This window comes from Thalassophryne amazonica, chromosome 2, assembly GCF_902500255.1.
Source record: "Thalassophryne amazonica chromosome 2, fThaAma1.1, whole genome shotgun sequence".
Lineage (NCBI taxonomy): Eukaryota > Metazoa > Chordata > Actinopteri > Batrachoidiformes > Batrachoididae > Thalassophryne > Thalassophryne amazonica.
In genome coordinates, this window is record NC_047104.1 from 130,177,222 (window position 1) to 130,194,038 (window position 16,817).

The following is a 16,817-nucleotide window of genomic DNA, read 5'->3' on the forward strand; positions in this document are numbered from 1 at the left end:
GCACTACAGGTCAAATACTGCTTTAGTCTGTCAATCAAACCTTCCACAAGAAGGTGACGTGTGGGCAGGCCTGAGGATAGGAGACGCCTTATCCAGAGAAGAGCCGGGACCCACAACGTTCCACCGCCAACGGAGACCTGCAACACACCGGAGCCGCCAAATCCCAAGTCCCCAGGTGGCCACTGCTGCCAGCTGTCAGATCTGGTACTGCTGGCAGGAAAAACAAACAGTTTACGGTGGGTGTGTGTACACCCAGCAACAGTCAGCAAAAATCACAGTTCCTTCCTGAGGGAAAAAATCCACCACTCCCAGAAAACAGGAACACTGAAGACGTGCAGTACCAACAGTATACTTAAAGAGAAGTGAGGAGTGGAAATGCCACATTTTACATTTTTTAATAAGTAAAATGTGCGCAAACACATTGCACTCACAAATACACTTTCATGCTGAGTTACTAATAATGTCACCACAGCAGTTCCACGATGGATCTGCATGTTGATTTAGCACAAGTTTTATGCTGGATGCCCTTCCTGATGCCACTACTTGAGACAGATGTACCATACTACCATACTGTTTGTATCTCAGTGACTGATGTAAATGAAGTCCAAGGCATATTCATTGACTTGGAGTATTCAAGTGTCCATCCCCTGACTTGTCTAAGGGTCCCGTCACACTTAGCACAAATGAGCGGGAATCAAGCCGAATCAGCCGGAATTGGAAAATAGTCAAAGTTCGAGAAGCATTCGGAGGGACAGATTTTCCAATAGCTGTGTAGGAATGGCGTTCAAATACCCAGAATGTGGGTCTAAGCCGCCTCGAATGATTTGCGCACATTTGGACTGCAGCAGCTCCTGAATGCAAATCGAATGCAGCTGGAACACAGCACGAATCCCCACAATGCTGGCAGAATGCAGCAGGAATATGCAGAATGCACCTCAAATGCTGTGTGATTGGAGTTTGATTGCCACCCGAAGTCTGGTTAGAAGTCAAACAACGGGAGGGGCTGGGGTGGACTGAGCACTGTCTTTTGATGTGTTTTTCAAGACCTGCCCTTCCTGTCATCTGGACTGCGAACAACATCCACCTATGAGCTTAATTCAAGGAAACTAGGTACCTCTGTCATGCATGTAAGCGGACCAATCAGATGACATGAGCTCATGCACAGGCAGTGGACCGATCAGATGATCCAGCCCCACGCAGGAGCAGTTATTATCGATCAGCTGTTATTCTAAGTTATGGCGCTGCGGACTGATCAGCTGTTTTTCCACCTCACAACGCTGCGGACCGATCTGCTGGCTGTTATTCCACCTCACAGTGCTGCGGGCCGATCAGCTGGCTGTTATTTCACCTCACGGCGCTGCGGACCGAACAGCTGGCTGTTATTCGACTTCACGGCGCTGCGGACCGATCAGCTGGCTGTTATTCCACCTCACGACGCTGCGGGCCAATTAGCTCGCTGTTATTCCACCTCACGGCGCTGCAGGCCGATCAGCTGTTTTTCTACCTCACGGCATTGCAAACCGATGAGCTGGCTATTATTCCATCTCACAACACTGCAGACTGATGAGCTGGCTATTATTCCATCTCACAACACTGCGGACTGATGAGCTGGCTGTTATTCCACCTCACGATGCTGAGGGCCAATCAGCTGGCTGTTTTTCCACCTCACGGCGCTGCGGACCAATCAGCTGGCTGTTATTCCACCTCACGGCGCTGCGGGCCAATCAGCTGGCTGTTATTCCACCTCACGGCGCCGCGGACCGATCAGCTGTTATTCCACCTCACGGCGCTGCGGACTGATCAGCTGTTTTTCTACCTCACGGCACTGCAAACCGATGAGCTGGCTATTATTCCATCTCACGACGCTGTGGACCAATCAGCTGGCTGTTATTCCACCTCACGGTGGTGCGGGCTGATCGGCTGGCTGTTATTCCACCTTACGGTGGTGCGGTCCGATCAGCTGGCTGTTATTCCACCTCATGGCGCTGCCAGCTGTTATTCCACCTCACGACGCTGCTGACGGATCAGCTGGCTGTTATTCCACTTCACAGTGCTGCGGACAGATCAGCTGGCTGTTATTCCACCTCACGGTGGTGCGGGCTGATCGGCTGGCTGTTATTCCACCTCACGGTGGTGCGGTCCGATCAGCTGGCTGTTATTCCACCTCATGGTGCTGCGGACTGATCAGCTGTTATTCCACCTCACGACGCTGCTGACGGATCAGCTGGCTGTTATTCCACTTCACAGTGCTGCGGACAGATCAGCTGGCTGTTATTCCACCTCACGGTGCTGTAGACCGATCAGATGTCATGACAGCTTACAGCTCCTGCGTGAGGCATATATACATGCAGGAGCTGAGTGTCCTGCTGTCTGGCTAGACAGGTGTGTGCCGTTTTGTAATGGGTGCCACAAACACCACCATAACATGAGTGATGTCTGTAATATACAGTAATCATGTTCGGAGTCAGTTTGAATCAGTCTGTCTCACATTGGGTAGGTCGTTGCACCCCAATCAAGGTGCATTAGGTACATGCCAGCAGGATTTGATGTGCCTAGCAAATTTCCCCCGAACGCGATTACAATGTTTCGAATGCTGTTTTGATGCCGCGTGAATGTACCCAGCCATTTGAAATGCACCAAAAATGCTGTTGGAGGCTTCTGCATGTACGTAGAATTTTCATTCAGACAGCATTTGGACTCATTCGGCTTCTAGTGTAACGGCGTAAAAAGAAAGCTGGCTGTAAGAAATGGTGATGTGAGGTACTGTGTATAGTAATTCCTAAATGGTTAATGTGGCATGATTGATTGAGTTTATTTTGTAAAATCAATATAAACACAGAAAGGTGAATATATGAGGTCTGTCAATAAAGTATCGTACCTTTTTATTTTTTTCAAAAACTATATGGATTTCATTCATATGTTTTTACGTCAGACAAGCTTGAACCCTTGTTTTCTGCCTCGTCGTCGCAGCTTGGAGCGCGGCGCGCCGAGCATCCTTAAAGCTGAAGTAACAGTCCTTGTTCTCTGTGAAGACCGTAAAATTTTCATCGAAAGCCAGACAAATTTTTCAAATGGTTTCCAGGTGCCAGTCTCTAACAGCTTCTGAAAAAATTCTGATGGAAAAAAAGTCCAAATCATTCCGCCATTTCCAGACAATGAAAATCCGACGAGAGGGCGGGACCACTCCTTCCACAAGGCGTGCTCACAGGCGAATGACGTCACCGACAGGCGTGGAAAAACTCACGCATGCGCACGAGGGTTCAAGCTTGTCTGACGTAAAAACATACGAATGAAATCCATATAGTTTTTGAAAAAAATAAAAAGGTACGATACTTTATTGACAGACCTCGTATCAGTGATACATGGATGACATGATTATTTCCATTGTGGTCCTTGTGAGGCTAATACTTGACAACATTGAGGAGCTTGATTGAACATGTAAAGACATTAGAATCTCATCAATTAATGTAAGTAGCAATAAATTTATAATTATATATAATATTGTGTACACTGGGTTACCAGTAAAATAAAACTGAACAGAGAACAAAAATATCTTAATAAATTGGAATAAATAACAACTGTATCCCTGTAGAAGTGTAGACAACAACAAATTTAACACCAAGATTCGGACTATAAAATAATGGACTTGAAGATAAGCTAGTCTTTTGGACCTAAAACATCTTGAATTATAGCTAACAGTCTACAGCACAAGCGCATCTTGATTGTTTAATTTCAACGTCATTGTGTTGGTGTCCATGAGTAAAAATCACTACATTGTCCAAATATTTATGGACCTGAGTGCAGCACTGTGTGTGATTTGATTAGCTTTACATCCAAATCAAACAAAAGATAGGATTAAGGGACATTTAAATCTTCTGATCAGTATGATGGATTTATCTAAACTGTCCAAAGTCAGATAAGCCCTCCAAAAATCTCATGATACAGTCAGCACTGTGGTGTGTTTGGCTCCCTGATTAACATAATGGGCATCTACACTGTCTTATTCTGGTTGAACTGAATTGAAAATGGGGGCTGTGTTGATGAAGATTCATTCATAATGTGAACATAGGTCAGGAGAATGAATGAATTTAGAATCTTTGATCAGTGTAATTGATATGTCAACTTGGCGAACAAATAAAGGAAGCTGTTAACGCTGTTTTATCTGTTGTGTAACTCTACTCAGATGAACCTGAGGTTTGTAGTGGGGCAATTCACTATGTCATGTCATTATCTGTAGCCTCGCCAGTGGATGTAGCTCAACCCTGGATATTACAAGATGGTTATCGGCTTCTTCTTGCAGAGAGGAAAGCAAATGGATGGAGCCAGACAAAGACTGTTTTTCTCTCTCTGTCTCTGAGAATCCTAATTGTCTGTTTTTCTCATGTGCAGAAAAAGTGTTATTGCTTTTCTGTTACTGATCACACCTGAAACCTCTCGCTGAACTGAAATAAAGATTTTATTATTCAAATAATAGTGTTGTTGCCAAATTCATCAATAATTAAAAGAGCTGTCAGGAGTCCATGATTTCGATAATCATGTTGCAACCACGAATCCCTGTAATGGGTGTGTCGCACACAGTGACCAGGTGTGTGACCAACCATGGGTGGGGTCAGGGGTGGATGAAATGAATCACAAATTACCACATTCTCATTATTTTTTTCATTTGTTCAGCAAGCTCTCCAACTTAAAGTGCCTGTCTCTATGTAAACACACACTGCATGTATGTTGCATCCTTGCATGTTTGCAGGCAGGTGCATACTTTGAAGCGAACGTGAATTTGCATGAGTCAGCGCAGGAGAATTTATTTTCTTTCTTTTTTTAAAATTTGCCTTCCTTTCAGAACCATGGACAGCGACCAGCATATTTCATATACACAGCGGTACACAAACAGCTGCAGCGGCAGTCTTCTTGTCAGTGCTGCCTGCGTTGGTGGCTCTTCTCCTGTAACAAGATGGCTCTGGTGTGGCTTGCCATCAGCTGTTACCTGTGCAGTTTGTGGCAGCCCGACTTACAACTTACATCTTCTTCTCTAATGTCTCTTCTTTGTTTGTGTATGATTGCCAATTTCTCCTCAGTATCCAATTTGCTGCTTGATGGGTCCCAGGATTTCAGGGATTTTATATTCCCTCTGTGTTGGCATCTGTACCTGTGTGTCTGTGCTGCTACAGAAAACTGTGGAAGCAGGGTGCCGTATTGACAAAGTTTAAAAACTTCTTGGTGACCTTTCCTATCAGTGATCCACACCATTTTATCCATAGAGTTACTCCAGATTGCAGGTAGCTCATCTCTTGGCACTGGTTGGAGTCTATCTATCAGTGGGTCCTGCCTGTGGTGACATCTTCACCATTTCGATTGTTTATTTGTGGCAGAAACTTGGTTAAGCGTGGTTGAGTTGAGCCTCTTTCCTGATCTTTCAGTTTGCCCTGGACACGTGGCGGTTGCAGCTGAATAGCTGCTGTCTTTAAAAAGAGTTGTAACTGCAGACAGCTAACAACTGATGTTTTGTCCAAACTTTGGACTACAACTATTTGAAATTGATACGTCTACTCTGGTGCTATGTGCAGTGGGGAAAATAAGTATTTGATCCACTGTCGATTTTCAACTGTGAGAGACAGAATGAATATATATATATATATATATATATAAATTAATCCAGAAAATCTCATTGGATGATTTTTAAATAATTAATTGGCATTTTATTGCATGAAATAAGTATTTGATACAACAGAAAAACAGAACTTAATGTTTGGTACAGAAACCTTTGTTTGCAATTATAGAGGTCAGATGTTTCCTGCAGTTCTTGATCACGTTTGTACACTGCAGCAGGGATTTTGGTCCACTCCTCCATACAGAGCTTCTCTAGATCTTTCAGGTTTGGAGTTTCAGCTCCCTCCAAAGATTTTTGATTGAGTTCAGGTCTGGAGACTGGCTAGACCACTCCAAGACCTTGAAATGCTTCTTTCGGGGCCCCTCCTTAGTTACCCTGGCTGTGTGTTTTGGGTCATTGTCATGCTGGAAGACCCAGCCACGACCCATCTTCAATGCTCTTCCTGAGGGAAGGAGGTTGTTTGCCAAAATCCCGCGATACATGACCCCATCCATCGTCCCTTCAATACGGTGCAGTCGTCCTGTCCCTTTTGCAGAAAAACACCCCCAAAAATGATGTCTCCACCCCCTGCTTCACAGTTGGGACGGTGTTCTTGGGGGTTGTTCTGATCCTCCAAACACCGAGCGTGGATTTGATACCAAAAAGCTCTATTTTGGTCTCATCTGATCACATGACCTTTTCCCATGCCTCCTCTGGATCATCCAGATGGTCACTAGTGAACTTCAAACGGGCCTGGACATGTGCTGGCTTGAGCAGGGAGACCTTGTGTGCCCTGCAGGATTTTAAACCATGACAGCATCGTGTGTTACTAATGTAATCTTTGCGACTGTAGTCCCAGCTCTCTTCAGGTCATTGACCAGGTCCTCCTGTGTAGTTCTGGGCTTTCTCAGAATCATCCTTACCCCACAAAGTGAGATCTTGCATGGAGCCCCAGACCAAGGAAGATTGACAGCCATCTTGTGTTTCTTCCATTTTCTAATAATTATGCCAACAGTTGTCTTCTCACCAAGCTGCTTGCCTATTGTCCTGTAGCCCATCCCAGCCTTGTGCAGGTCTACAATTTTGTCCCTGGTGTCCTTAGACAACTCTTTGGTCTTGGCTATGGTGGACAGGTTGGAGTGTGATTGATTGAGTGTGTGGACATGTTCATGTTGATACTGTGGTGTATCCAGTTCTTAAAAAGTAAATTTTGACCCAACCGTTTTATACAAACTTCAGACAGATTTCTAAATATGAGAGCGCCTTCCCACACTCGGCCAGTGTTTATGCCACTTTGATTATAATGGCTGTACTTTATTTAAAAATGTATGTGGTGGCATAATGTGGTTTGTATTGTGGGTTAATGTTTATCACTGTTGCCTGTTTGCACGTCCTCCCCTTTGGGTGCTTCAGCTTCCTCCTACTTCCAAAGACACGGAGGCTCGGTGAAGTGGAAATTTGAAATCGACAGTAAGTGTGACTGGTTGTATGTCTATATGTGGCCCTGTGATAGACTGGGCCTGTCCACGGCGTACCCCACCAGGCTCCAGCCCCCCCCCCATGAGCCTAAAGTGGGTATACAAAATGAATGATATAATGTTTTTGACTATTTTTTATTCATGGAAGAAGGTTTCAAATATTGGAAAGATCATTTTACTAAAGTAACTAACTTAACCAGTGGTAAATTTTTAAGTGTTTTCAAAATTGCAGATCTAGTTGTATGTTTTAGAAAATGGTTACCAGTTACTTCTGTAAATTCTACATGTTGTGCTCAAACATCAAAGTAGCTGGTATGGTTCTTGATAACTTTGTATTTCACTGTGAGTCATACAGACTGTTTTAGCTTTATCACTTCTGGTATTCTTTCAGGTTGCTGAAACATGGAGATGAGTGTTTTGAACTTACAGCCTGCCCCTGCCTGTGGAAAGGAAAAGAGTATTATCCTGGTGACAGAGTCTCCTCATCCTGCCACGATTGGTACATTTAGATATTTTTGACACTAAGCCCCTTGTAATCCACATCTAAAGATTATATTAAGATGTAGTCGATTATTAAACTATATGTATTGATTTTCCTTGTTTCCCTCAGTAGGTCTTCATCAATTAGTTGACACTCTGCAGGCATCTGCCAGCAGTACTTCCCAGAATAGAGACAAATATCTAGCAATGGTGCCAATTTTTCAAAGTCTGGTTGGTCCTAAGTGATGCGTCAGAACAGCAAAAGCAGCCACCTGATAGCTATAATTTTGTGTTATCACGTGAGAGAAAAAAAGACTTGAAAACAGAGCAGGTCCTTGTATGACTCTTTGATTCTCTCCACTTCAGCCTGTTCATTGCTGCTGAAAAGAAAAGCTCCCTGAATTATCTTAGCCATTTAACCCTCCTTCATTTTCGTCTCCAATCCAAAGATGAAGATGCAGTTGACAGCCTAATAGCACGATGAGAAGGATTCACCATTTGCCAGCTCAACGGCCACTTTTGGTCTGCTGTAAACCCAACAAAAGGAGGCCATTAGATGTGGAAAAAATATCATTGCATTAAGTGGGAACTTGATGTTGCTGAATCACTGTGGTTGAAGCTGGACTGTTTTTGTAGTGTTTGCCAGCACGGAACCTTCCAGTGTGTGTTTCGTCCGTGTCCATCCATGTGTACAACTTATGGAGATCGCCACTACAGGACGTTTGATGGTCTGCTGTTTGACTTTGTTGGTGCGTGCAAAGTCTATCTCATAAAGGTACTGAAAATGCCTCATTTTTTAACAATCATGTCAAAAAAACAAAAATTTGCTGAAATACTTTGGTACATAAAGTATATTTTGCTTTTGTATTTAACATGTTTGTCCAAAAAGCAACATTGTTCATTGTTCTCAACATTGATTTTCTCTTGGATTGTATGTAAGAATGCGTGTTTCATTCTCCAACAAGATGAGCAATGTTTATGTAAATGTCAGTATCCTGGATATTTGTGAATGCAAAGAGAAATACCTCATGTGGCTGACAGTCAGAAATAAATGTAGGGTAAACTGTGCTTACAGCACTCGACAAGGAATCGGAGTGTCTGGGTTTGCGATTGTTCTAGATCAAGAATAAGATCCACGTTTTCAGTGACTTCCTGGAGTCCTTCTTAGTCTGCATGGATGTGAAAAATGAAGTGAGTCACCTGAGCAACCTGCTGGGAGGCCAAATTCAATTAATCAGAATTACAGTATGTTTCTGAGTATTGAGGTACTCAGCTTGGTTATTCAAAGCATCACTGTGTTTGCCCAAAGTGTTCCTCAGGGCAGAACCTTCTCTGGGGTCAGTGAGACCCCTGGATGGTTCTGTCAGAGTGCTGAACATTGACCCCAAAGCAGAAGGATGGCATGCCTTGTTCTGACAAAAGGTTGTTTATTTACAAAATATGTAGCCGATAGGAGTCATGGGCTTGGATGACACAGCTCACCAAGATCGCCATGAGTTGAAGCAGTTCTCTGTCCAAAAATACAGTCAGGTTTGGTACAGGGAAGGCAGTGATCAAGATCCAGAATGGTGACAGCTCTGAACCAAAATTCAGTCCAAGGCCTGTACACAAAAAAACTCAGAAAGCATGTTTCAAAACAAGGATTAAAGGAACACAGGAGGTGTAAGAATCAAGTGCAATGGTTTAACCATCTGGCAGAGAATGACGGGGGAGGCTCACGTTTAAACCCCGTCAGATGATGAGGGAAATGACTTTGGGCTGGTGAAAAAACATAGGTGCAGATAATGAACAGAAGCGGAAAATAACTGTGCAACGTGAAGGCAATGAAACCAGGTAGTAACAAACAAACAATGCTAAACCCAGCGCAACAGACCGAAAAGGTGAAAGAGCTCAGAGAACTAATCACAAACAATAAAAACAGAGTGGGGAATGAGGGCGAATGATAGTGAGCTTGGTGTGTGCATGGAAACGTGTGTGTGTGTGTGTGTGTGTATCTTGACGTGGAAGCTTGGGTGGGTGTGTCCAGGTTGCCAGTCTGATACAGGCTACTTCCCCAGCCAAAGCCAATACCCAAGAACACAGACAGGTACCCTGACCAGGGATCAAACCCAGGTCTGTGTATTGATAGTCCAACTTATCCTACGTTGTCTCACTCAGCTTTGTGAACATTTGAGCAATTCTTCAGTGTATTGAACCAGCAAAAAGTGGATGAAAACATGAGGTAAAAATGAAAAAAAAAAAATGCAAGCGATAGACAAAACAATAAAAAAAATAAAATAAAAAGAGCAAACATTCAGATAAAACTGCTGCAAGCCATTTCATCAGATTACCCTCAGCTGTACCAACTCCTTTTTGTGCTGCAGAGTAGCGTTGACGTGACTCTCAGTGTGGCCGCTGAAAACATCGGCTGTTTTGACAGTGGAGCAACCTGCAGGAAGTCTGTGCTGATAACAATCGGCAAATCCTTCATCGCATTTGACGATGACACGGGAAAGCCAGTAAGCACCAACTTCAGCATAACATTTTTTTGGCTTTGCAGTCTCATACTGAGCACTGGTTTGTCTCATATCATGAATTCTTATGTTAGAATGAGATCTGCTCATACGGAAATGAATATCCATTATTTGAGGATAACATAAAAACGCAGTACAAATACTGTTATTAAAACATTACACATTCATGTTGAATGAGTTTTCAAGTCACATTTCATAATATTTTAATAAAATCTAAATGCTGTGTTTTTTAACAGAGCCCATTCAGTGTGATTGACAGGAAGCAGAGCATGTTCATCTGGCCAGCCGGCTACTTCACAGTGATTCATTTCCCAGATGAACATGTCACAGTCCTCTGGGATCGTAAGACCACTGTCCACATCCAGGTCGGACCTCGCTGGCAGGTAGGATTATGTTGTTCAAGGAGCATGGATACGTAGAGATTTTATACCTGTTTATAGTTCAGAGTAGATATGGGCTTCTGTGTTTGTGTTTGGAGAGATTGTGCATGGTGCAACGGTTGTATCATTGTCATTTAAACAGTTAATGGCTGAGAGGAAATGAGAAGCATTTAACCCCTTAACGCCTGAATTTATATAGCTGTATATAAAAAATGTTTTGTGTGTTTTTGCCTTTAAGTAGATGGTAAATAATGTTGAGATTATTAATTTCACTTTTGCACAAAAAATAAATAGTAATTTTGGTATTTTGGTAATGACTTTATGTTATAATGTTCTAAATTTAAGTTATTAAATTTGCGACAACAGGCATACTGGTCAATTTGGTATGTTGCATGTTTGAGTCAAATATTGTAGCATATATGCGACAATAGGCATTAAGGGGTTAATTTAAAAAATTATGTGAATTTTCAGATGATCTTTGCAAGAGTGCACAAGTGAGACGCAAGCCTTTTATTTTGTCTTTTGTCTTGTGCTGAAGCCCTTCTCTGCTCCATTCCATCACAAAGCTGTGACATAATAAAAAAACACAAGGAGATGATCTCACTTTTTGTTATTTGAAGGTACTTTTGTGGTAATTTGTTCATGTCTATGGCTATTGTTGATGCAAATTCAGTGCACTAGTAAAAGTACAAGTATAATTAAAAAGTATAAGTAAAAGTATAATTAAATTCAATATTTAATTTATGATGTGCATTTGAAAATCTGATGTCTGTATTGTGGGCAGCACGGTGGCTTAGTGGTTAGCACTGCTGCCTCACAGCGAGAAGGTCGTGGGTTTCCTCCTACATCCAAAGACATGCGGGTTAGGTGGATTGGAATCTTTAAATTGTCCGTAGGTGTGTGTGTGTGGGTGTGTCTGTTTGTGGCCCTGCGACAGACTGGCGTCCTGTCCTGGGTGTACCCCGCCTTGCGCTCTATGGCTGCTGGGATAGGCTCCAGCCCCCCGCGACCCTTAATTGGACTAAGCAGTAGAAGATGAATGAATGAATGAATGTCTGTATTGTGACAAACAATAAGCTTCATTTGGTTCACTTATTCATTATCTTGGACATCTGTGTTAAATTGTGTTACCATAAATTGCAAAGGTAAAGCTCATTTTTAATAGTGATCACCGTCTTAAACACAATAACATCATGCATTGTAGATGGTTTTGTCATTCTATTGGGGAAGGAGCCCAATTGTTAGAGAAATGGACTGGTGACCAGAAGGACCAGAGCTTTAATTCCAAAAAGATCACTAGAAAGAAAGCAGTGATCGTCAATAAGAAAACTCACGAGAAATAAAGCTGGATGCTATGGCACTGGAGTGATGGGAGAAAAGACACCACATAGCTGGTAACACAGGCAGAAAACAGGTGTGCATATGAACAGGAAAAAAGCAGCAAAAAATAACAAGAAAACACTGGAGAAATTGACAGCATCCCCTCAAAGGATGCCACCAGATGTCCTTGGAACACACACAAACGGGTCCTATAAAAATCATGGATGCTGGAGGGATTGAGGATATTAATGGTAGAGTCCCAGGAGGATTCCTATGGGCTGTAACCCACCCAATCACTGAGAAAGTGATGACTGTGGTCCCTGTGACCCACTGAGTAAAAACAAAGCCATCTTTGCTTGTCAGAAGTTAAATTGTTGAGCAGAATGAATTTACTCTAAGTTCTTATCAAGTTCCAGAAAGGTTGACTGGCACCCTGAAGTCAGTGTCGCCATTTGTTCAATGCTAGCTTTAAAGTGAGCAACTCCCTGTTACTAACATCATATTTGCACTCAGCTGAAGTCAACCACCTGGAAAAATAATCACAAGGATTACCTTATGGTCCTCAAGAAAGCCGGTGACCAGACCGTCACTACTCCCACATCTGAAGTGTCAACTTCCATGATGAACTGTCACAAAGTGTCAGGCATAGACAGAACCAGGGCTGAGGAGAAATGCCAGTTGACACCAGAATGATTGTCAGCCTCTTCTGACCATGGGAACTTGGACGTAATAGACATAAAAGCATATAAGAGGAGAGCAGTGACACAACTGTAGCTACAAATAAACTTTTATTAAAAATTTGCAAACCCCAGTAACATTTTTAATTGCTTAAGATTCTGTGGAATAGGCCAATCCAAATTTGTCTGGAAGCAGGGAGTTGGCTTGTCTTCACTGAAAATTTCCTTCAGATCAACATCTTCCAGTGAAACTCCTGAGATGTCACCAGCTACTGGTTCCAAAAGAACTTAGAAGTAATTTCAGACAACAGTGGTGGCACATTGAGTGCCCTACACACTGATACTGCCAGATACCAATCAACATGAGGGCTCTGTGTGATTACATGGCATGTAAAGGAGGTAGAGGAGCTGCTGACGAGTGATCAGAGTCAGCACCCAGCCATCCAGGGTATTTGCCTGCAGCAGTTCCTTGAGAGTCTCCAGAGGGATGGTGTATTCCTGGGCCAGGATGCGGTCCAGAATCTTTTGTATGCTTCTCTGTCAATGCCCACCTCCATGGGACCAGAAGACAAGCTCAGGGATGAGTAGTCAGGCAGGGGAGGACACAGCAGGTGAGCAGCGTTCCAGGTGTCCTGCTGGTGACCCTTATCTTTTAGCATACAAGCAGAGATGTAGTGGCACAATCTCTCACAGAAGATGCAAAGGTTGTGAGAAACTTGCACATGACGATGCTCCAGGCACACTGAACAATGGACCGGACTCTACAAGCTTATTCCACTCAGCATTCCTACCGACATTGATTTATGTTGTTGGCTAAAGCTACCACTTCAGTAAGGTCACTGAGATGATAAAAGGAGTAGGAGATGTTCTCCACTGAGGATACAACACTCAAACAACTTCCTTATCACTTTGAAGAAGGTTTCAGCTGTCCAGCAGACAGAGGACCACCAGTTCCACTCTGCCACAACCCAGTCACGTGTTCTTCCAGTGAGGTGAGTGATGATGAAGGTTACCAGAAAAGCATCAGAAGGATAAGAACATGGTTGAAGGCTAAAGATCATGGCACATGAGAGGAAGTACACGTCACTGAATCTCCACTGCAGCTGTCTGTGGCAGGAAGTCATGGTTCATAGCGAGACTCCAGTCAGGCACTTCCGGAAGTATACAGGCTGAGATGGAGGTGCATCATCTGTGGGGGTGACCCCTAACAGGAAAAATATGAAAAACTGGAATGGTGATTTGTCCAAAATTGGTATTGGGTTTGAACCCAGCGAGAAATAAAGGTTGAATGAATTTCTGGTCCTTGGTGAAGTAAACAATTTATGGTCTGCTGTCCTTTAAGATAATAATGTGGAACCATTCTGTGCATTTCAACCAAAAATGAATCAGTCTGGGATGTAAAAATTTGATCTTCATTTGAAATCAGAGCAGGCCCGGCGCCTGAAAAAAAATATTAAGGGGGCGATGAGTTTATCACAGGGGGCGGGGTCGCCCCCCCCCCCCCCAAAAAAAATGTGCGCACCGGAGGGTACCTGCCTCTGTGCGTGCGTAATTAATTGGGTGCGCTCCTAGAAAGCTCGTGTATTTAGGCTACACCGTTGTAAGAGACTGACTGAGTAAGAGTAAAGAGTGATGACAGTATTTTTTTTAATTATTATTTGAACGTATAGACCCTCGGTCAAGTGATCTCCTGCATTTCACAAAACCAAACCAACAAATGATCTGAGAAATGACACGAGACAGTAGATTAACCCCACATACAGCCCTCCATCACAAGCGCAAACACAGCGCAACTGGGCATGACAGTCACACAACAGGTCAAAGATAAACCTTGCATGTAGATATACAGTGGTCCCTCGTTTATCGTGGGAGTTATGTTCTAAAAATAGCCTGCAATAGGCGAAATCCGCGAAGTAGTCAGCGTTATATTTTACAATTATTATAGACGTTTTAAAGCTGTAAAACCCCTCGCTACACACTTTATACACTTTTCTCAAACAGGCATTAACATTTTCTCACTTTTCTCTCGTGTGTAAACACTCTCAAAGTTCAAACCTTAGAAGAAAAATAAGACCAACCTGTTTTCAGGCCCAAACATTTGTTTGAGGAATAAAAATAGAACGTTTTCCTATAAATAATTATGATGGCTTTTAGAACTAACAAATTCAATTTTAACGATCAACCTACAAGGTTGGACACAAGAAATTATTAATAGTGACTGACCAGTATTTCACTGTTCCTCTGATTGCACCTCTTCGTCCTGGCGCCACGCCACTGTCGCACCTTTTTCCACTCACACCTAGCAGCAGGTGTCTTTTTCCGAGTGAAGAACACAGTTATGGGTAGTTGTTGGCGCTCTTTTTTCTTCTGGGCGAGAAAATTCTTATAGACACGCAGAACACAATGCGCATACTCTCCCTTCGCGGTGCCGCAACAGGTGTCCCGTCATCTCGACAGAACACCGGCCTGCTTGATGAGGACGCAGAGCACAATGCGCTGTAAAAAAAAAAAAAAAAAAAGCATTCAAAATTGGACTAAAAAAATTTGCGAAACTGCGAGGCGCTATATTTTCCAGTATTTCTTTTTCTTTCTTTTTTCTTTTTATTTTTGATAACGCTCACATCCGAGGGGGTGAGGTTGATGACGTGAGGGGGCGTCGCCCCCAAACGCTCCCTCGTGGCGCCGGGTCCGAATCAGAGGACGAATGACGCACAGTTGTCAGCATGACAAAATGGTGACAATTTTGGTGGACCTTTGTGCCTTTCTGAAAAGTGCATTTGGTGGAATTTGCTGAAGATTTACCTTCAACTGCACTATTATGTTATTATTACCTCCCCCAAGGAGGTTATGTTTTCGGTCGCGTTCGTTTGTATGTCAGCAGGATAACTCAAAAAGTTTTGAACGGATTTTGATGAAATTTTGTGGAGTGATTGGAAATGAGAAGAGGAACAAGTTGTTGCCCACACAACTCAAGTGATTAAATTTTAGTGGTGATCCGGATCACGATGCGGATCCAGGAATTTTTTAAAGGATTCTTCACCATTTCGGAAGATAGGGGTAATTTTGACATTCTAGTTTCTAACTCCACAAAAACAAGGCAGAAAGGCTTGAAAAAAATTAGGGTGTAACATAGTCAAATGTTCTATCAAACAACAAAGTTTGGTGATGATCGGCTCCGGGTTCCCGATCTGGTGATCCAGAATATGCAAAAATATAGGGAAAATAGAAAATGTGTCAGTGTGAGGTGACAAATGAAGCTAGAGATGCACAACTAACACCAAATTGTAGCTGAATCTGTACTGATTCAGTAAAGTGTCATCAGATTTGATGTAGCTTCAAATGTTATGGAGCTAGATCCATCTTCTTCACAGACTAAGGTTAATTATGGAGTTCCACAAGGTTCTGTGCTAGGACCAATTTTATTCATTTTATACATGCTTCCCTTAGGCAGTATTATTAGATGGCATTGCTTAAATTTTCATTGTTACGCAGATGATACCCAGCTTTATCTATCCATGAAGCCAGAGGACACACACCAATTAGCTAAACTGCAGGATTGTCTTACAGACATAAGGACATGGATGACCTCTAATTTCCTGCTTTTAAACTCAGATAAAACTGAAGTTATTGTACTTGGCCCCACAAATCTTAGAAACATGGTGTCTAACCAGATCCTTACTCTGGATGGCATTACCCTGACCTCTAGTAATACTGTGAGAAATCTTGGAGTCATTTTTGATCAGGATATGTCATTCAAAGCGCATATTAAACAAATATGTAGGACTGCTTTTTTGCATTTACGCAATATCTCTAAAATTAGAAAGGTCTTGTCTCAGAGTGATGCTGAAAAACTAATTCATGCATTTATTTCCTCTAGGCTGGACTATTGTAATTCATTATTATCAGGTTGTCCTAAAACTTCCCTGAAAAGCCTTCAGTTAATTCAAAATGCTGCAGCTAGAGTACTGACGGGGACTAGAAGGAGAGAGCATATCTCACCCATATTGGCCTCTCTTCATTGGCTTCCTGTTAATTCTAGAATAGAATTTAAAATTCTTCTTCTTACTTATAAGGTTTTGAATAGTCAGGTCCCTTCTTATCTTAGGGACCTCATAGTACCATATCACCCCAATAGAGCGCTTCGCTCTCAGACTGCAGGCTTACTTGTAGTTCCTAGGGTTTGTAAGAGTAGAATGGGAGGCAGAGCCTTCAGCTTTCAGTCTCCTCTCCTGTGGAACCAGCTCCTAATTCGGATCAGGGAGACAGACACCCTCTCTACTTTTAAGATTAGGCTTAAAACTTTCCTTTTTGCTAAAGCTTATAGTTAGGGCTGGATCAGGTGACCCTGAACCATCCCTTAGTTATGCTGCTATAGACTTAGA

The 16,817-nt window shown here is 42.7% G+C and overlaps 1 protein-coding gene across 1 annotated transcript in view; it reads left to right on the forward strand.

Moving 5' to 3' along the window:
* The window catches only part of otog (otogelin), a 336,135-nt gene that overhangs the window by 213,317 nt on the left and 106,001 nt on the right, over positions 1–16,817 (forward strand). Inside the window, exons 24-27 of the mRNA XM_034163547.1 lie at positions 7,457–7,564; positions 8,182–8,320; positions 9,909–10,043; positions 10,295–10,441. Of these exons, the coding sequence (XP_034019438.1) occupies positions 7,457–7,564; positions 8,182–8,320; positions 9,909–10,043; positions 10,295–10,441 (529 nt within the window). The remainder of the gene's footprint in view (positions 1–7,456; positions 7,565–8,181; positions 8,321–9,908; positions 10,044–10,294; positions 10,442–16,817) is intronic.